Genomic DNA, 4,608 nt, shown 5'->3' with positions numbered 1-4,608 from the left:
TTCCAACACGGCGTGGTTACTTATATAAGGCTAGCATCAATCGCGTTCGAGTCTAACTCTCCTACCGTGTGTGTGGTCTACTCATCGTTCATTTCACTTCCGTACGACTTCACCCGGTTTTCTTAACATACTAAGAAAACTTTTGGAAGTTTTTCCCGGTTTTATTGACGGACGAAAATTAGTTTCGATTTTTTTACCTACCAGCACCACTGATTCGTAACTTATTAGTAGAGATACCTCTCATTTCAACTCAGTCGCGGTGTTCCCCTCAAAGTCAAATTTAACATTTGAAATATTGTAGCCGATCTGAAGGAAGAATTTTGCTAAAAAAAAACTGAAGAAAGAAAGAGCTTTAAAACTGACTAGGCCGGCATAGTGCAACCTCGCCCAACTTGAGTCCAAGCCAATTGTATTGACCTGAAGGACTAATTCCAGAGCAAATCTTCTGCTTGAGTTGACTGTGCGTCTGTGCATTAGGCTGGTGCCAACGCGGGCGCCAGTGAGGGCGATACCGCCCGGGGCGGGGCGGGAGAGGGGCTGGAGGCGGGCGGGACGAGAGGGAGGGGCGCCGGCGGGCGCCGGCGCTAGCGCCGCTCCCGCCGGCCGGCGCCCGCGTTGGCGGCGAGAGCGAGGCGGGAGGGAGGCGGGAGCGGGGCGGCAGCGATGGCGGGGTGGGCGAGAGGCGGGGCGGGAGGTAGAAGACAAAGGGATTTTTGCGAGAAAACCCCTGGACTTAGGAAAAATTGGTAGGATTTGGCATTTTAGGGTGTTTTGAGCCAAATTTTGGCATTTTAGGGTGTTTTGAGCCAAATTTTGAGGGGCTTTTTGCACAACAATTTAAATAGAGCTGGCACTATTTTATGATGTAATCGGTAACATTTTAAGTTGAATAAAATAATTTCTTGCATTATTTTGAATGTCTAAACAAAATCGAGTGAAATAACTTAATGTGGAAAAGAAATGGTGATGTGGAGGAGAGAGAAGTGAGAGTGGGGACTATAGCCGTACGATTGGCAAGGTGGGGTGAGAGTGGAGTGAGAGTGGGGTGAGAGTAAGAGAAAAGCTGACGTGGCGGGGCGGGAGCGGGGCGGTGCATTGGCACCAGCCTTAGCATTTAGCTGCCACATAAACTTATTGATTATTCAAGTAGTCAAAACCCAGGGCCGAGATACACAAAGAAACGAACTTGGTGAAGTCTGAGGAAGCAAATCACATCTTCATCTTCTGCCACTCGGACGTACTGTACATACAAGTACAGGCTGCAGCCATTCCTAGCCGAGGCGGAAGTTGTTGCAAGTTGTCTGCCGGAACAGCAGGGATGAGCTGAACCCGAGGCGCGACCGCTGCAGGTCGAACTCCAGCAGGTTGTCCTCCATCATGTGGCCGCCGACCACCACCGACGTCCGCGGGGCGGGGCCGCCGTCCACCACGCCGAGGCATAGCGCGCCGCCCCTGGCGGGCACCATCGAGTTGGCCCCGAACACCACCCACGATGTGGCCTGGTTCTGCAGCACCAGCTCCACGGTCGGCACGGCCGGGCCGACGCGGGTGCTCCCCACCTTGCTCCCGTCGTAGCAGAGCCTGAACGGCGCCACGGCGGCCACGCGAGGGATCATGGCCGTCTCCGCCGCGAACGCGTCGGTGACCGCCTTGTGGATGGAGGTCTCCAGCACGGTGTAGGGCGCCACCGTGCTCAGCTTGGTGCCGCCCACGCCCTGCTTGTCGATTCCCAGCAGCGTGGCGTTCAGCGGCACGGCGCGGCCGTTCACCTTGATGGCCGTCACGCCGATGAAGTACTCGGTGGACTTGTCACCCTTGCTGGAGACGCCCGCGGTGCTCACGTTGTTGACGAGGAGCGGGGTGTAGAGGAGCGAGCCGGAGAGGTCCACCCCGGGCTGGAACGCGTAGGGCGCGTCCCCGAAGACGACCACCCCGGCGGACGTGGTCGAGGGGAGGCAGAGCGCGAACCTGGGCGAGAAGCGGAACGTGGCGGCGAGCTGCGTCGGGAGCGCGAAGCGCGCGCGGCTGAGCGACGCCATGCCGGCAGCGCCCGACGCGAGGCCCTCGGTGAGGAACTTGGCGCCGCAGGCGAACAGGAACGCCGGCGCGGCGGCGAGCGGGCCCGGCGTCGGGCGGAAGGTGGTGGGCACCGACAGCACGTCGGTGATGAGGTTACCGCCGGTGGCGACGCGCGTGACGGTGTTCTCCGGGAACCCGCCGCAGGTGTCGTTGAGGCACCCGGGGGACGGCGCGCCGACGCAGCTGGTGGCGCAGGCGGCCGTGCGGGCCAGGCGGCACGGCTTGGACGCGCACGGCACGCGGGCGTAGGAGGAGGACGCGTACGACCCGGGGTCGCAGTCCACCCAGAGCGTGGCGCCGCCCAGGTCGAGCACCGCCGTCACGGGCGTCTGCGGCGTGCGCTGCCGGAAGCTGGTCAGGTACTGCAGCGTCGCGCCGTCCTTGCGCACCGGCAGCACCACGGCGGTCGGGTTCTTGCCGCTGCTGCTCGCCGCGCGGCAGGAGCACGTCGACAGCAGGAGGAGGAGCAGAGCGGTGGCCGTGGAAGCGACGAGATTGGACGAACGTGCCATGTTGGGCTCGGTAGAGTGTGGCATCGGCAGCGGGTGGAGGCTCGAAGAAGATGTTTATAAAGCTGGTTGGCTGTCGCGATCCAGCACAGCGAGGCGGGAAGTGGCGGCTAGGCGGGGTGCGAGACGCCGGAATGGACTGGACGAGTGGACTGGGAACTGTATTTTCGTTCAAGGAGTCGCCGTCGAGGGGCATGCATACGTGCCCCCAATTTAATTTCTTAATTTATGGTTGAGATGAGATCCAGGGCGAGGAAGTTTGTCAGCACATGCTCATATCATAATCCTGACGGCTACTCCGTGTCAGCAGTGCCCATTTGTCGCCCGGTCGACTCTCTACCCCTGACGAGTCGTCTTCATGGACAACGGCGTCGGCCCAGGGAATAACCGGCGAGCGGAGGATGAAAACAGGGGAGGAGGACTAGGTTTCATTTGGGAAGCAAAAAAAGCTGACCTTGCAGCACGCGGGAGCACGCAGCAGCTTTTCCTCCAGCACGCCGACGAGGCGACGCCGGTGGTGAAACGATCGGCGGGCCATGGATCGAGCTGGACCATGCTGCTCATCGTGGTGGTCGTGGGCTCTGAAATCGCGGTGCTCACTGGTCTGCTACTCTGGTAATTGCGTCTACAGCTTTACAAATTACAAGCCACAACGAACGAGCAATACTGTGACTCTACTCAAGTTGGGGGCGAGGTTATGACTCGGCTCTGAAAGCGTGACATGCATGCATCACGAATCAGATATCAGCTTAATTACCAGACACACATTGAGGGTTTCAACGGTAACCTAAAATGTTGGGCTCGATCGGTAGAGTGTGGCGGCGGCGGGTGGAGGCTCGAAGAAGATGTTTATAGCGCTGGTTTGTCTGTCGCGATCCAGCACGAGCGAGGCGGGAAGTGGCGGCTAGGCGGGGTGCGAGACGCCGGAATGGACTGGACGAGTGGACTGGGAACTGTATTTTCGTTCAAGGAGTCGCCGTCGAGGGGCATGCATACGTGCCCCCAATTTAATTTCTTAATTTATGGTTGAGATGAGATCCAGGGCGAGGAAGTTTGTCAGCACATGCTCATATCATAATCCTGACGGCTACTCCGTGTCAGCAGTGCCCATTTGTCGCCCGGTCGACTCTCTACCCCGACGAGTCGTCTTCATGGACAACGGCGTCGGCCCGAGGGAATAACCGGCGAGCGGAGGATGAAAACAGGGGAGGAGGACTAGGTTTCATTTGGGAAGCAAAAAAAGCTGACCTTGCAGCACGCGGGAGCACGCAGCAGCTTTTCCTCCAGCACGCCGACGAGGCGACGCCGGTGGTGAAACGATCGGCGGGCCATGGATCGAGCTGGACCATGCTGCTCATCGTGGTGGTCGTGGGCTGCGAAATCGCGGTGCTCACTGGTCTGCTACTCCGGTAATTGCGTCTACAGCTTTACAAATTACAAGCCACAACGAACGAGCAATACTGTGACTCTACTCAAGTTGGGGGCGAGGTTATGACTCGGCTCTGAAAGCGTGACATGCATGCATCACGAATCAGATATCAGCTTAATTACCAGACACACATTGAGGGTTTCAACGGTAACCTAAAATGTTGGGCTCGATCGGTAGAGTGTGGCAGCGGCAGCGGGTGGAGGCTCGAAGAAGATGTTTATAGCGCTGGTTTGTCTGTCGCGATCCAGCACAGCGAGGCGGGAAGTGGCGGCTAGGCGGGGTGCGAGACGCCGGAATGGACTGGACGAGTGGACTGGGAACTGTATTTTCGTTCAAGGAGTCGCCGTCGAGGGGCATGCATACGTGCCCCCAATTTAATTTCTTAATTTATGGTTGAGATGAGATCCAGGGCGAGGAAGTTTGTCAGCACATGCTCATATCATAATCCTGACGGCTACTCCGTGTCAGCAGTGCCCATTTGTCGCCCGGTCGACTCTCTACCCCTGACGAGTCGTCTTCATGGACAACGGCGTCGGCCCAGGGAATAACCGGCGAGCGGAGGATGAAAACAGGGGAGGAGGACTAGGTTTC

At 58.2% G+C, this 4,608-nt stretch overlaps 1 protein-coding gene across 1 annotated transcript; it reads right to left on the bottom strand.

The window, feature by feature from the left end:
• Positions 1 to 1,108: 1,108 nt before the first annotated feature.
• Positions 1,109 to 2,605, bottom strand: LOC124705467 (probable aspartic proteinase GIP2). The gene has a single exon (XM_047237182.1). The coding sequence runs from the start codon at positions 2,589 to 2,591 to the stop codon at positions 1,272 to 1,274; it is 1,320 nt and encodes a 439-aa protein (XP_047093138.1). The 5' UTR covers positions 2,592 to 2,605; the 3' UTR covers positions 1,109 to 1,271.
• Between the last annotated feature and the right edge of the window lie 2,003 nt (positions 2,606 to 4,608).

This window comes from Lolium rigidum, chromosome 4 (assembly GCF_022539505.1).
Source record: "Lolium rigidum isolate FL_2022 chromosome 4, APGP_CSIRO_Lrig_0.1, whole genome shotgun sequence".
In the NCBI taxonomy this organism is placed as follows: Eukaryota; Viridiplantae; Streptophyta; class Magnoliopsida; order Poales; family Poaceae; genus Lolium; species Lolium rigidum.
The sequence above is the reverse complement of the archived record's forward strand: the minus strand, read 5'-3'. Positions and strand labels throughout refer to the sequence as shown.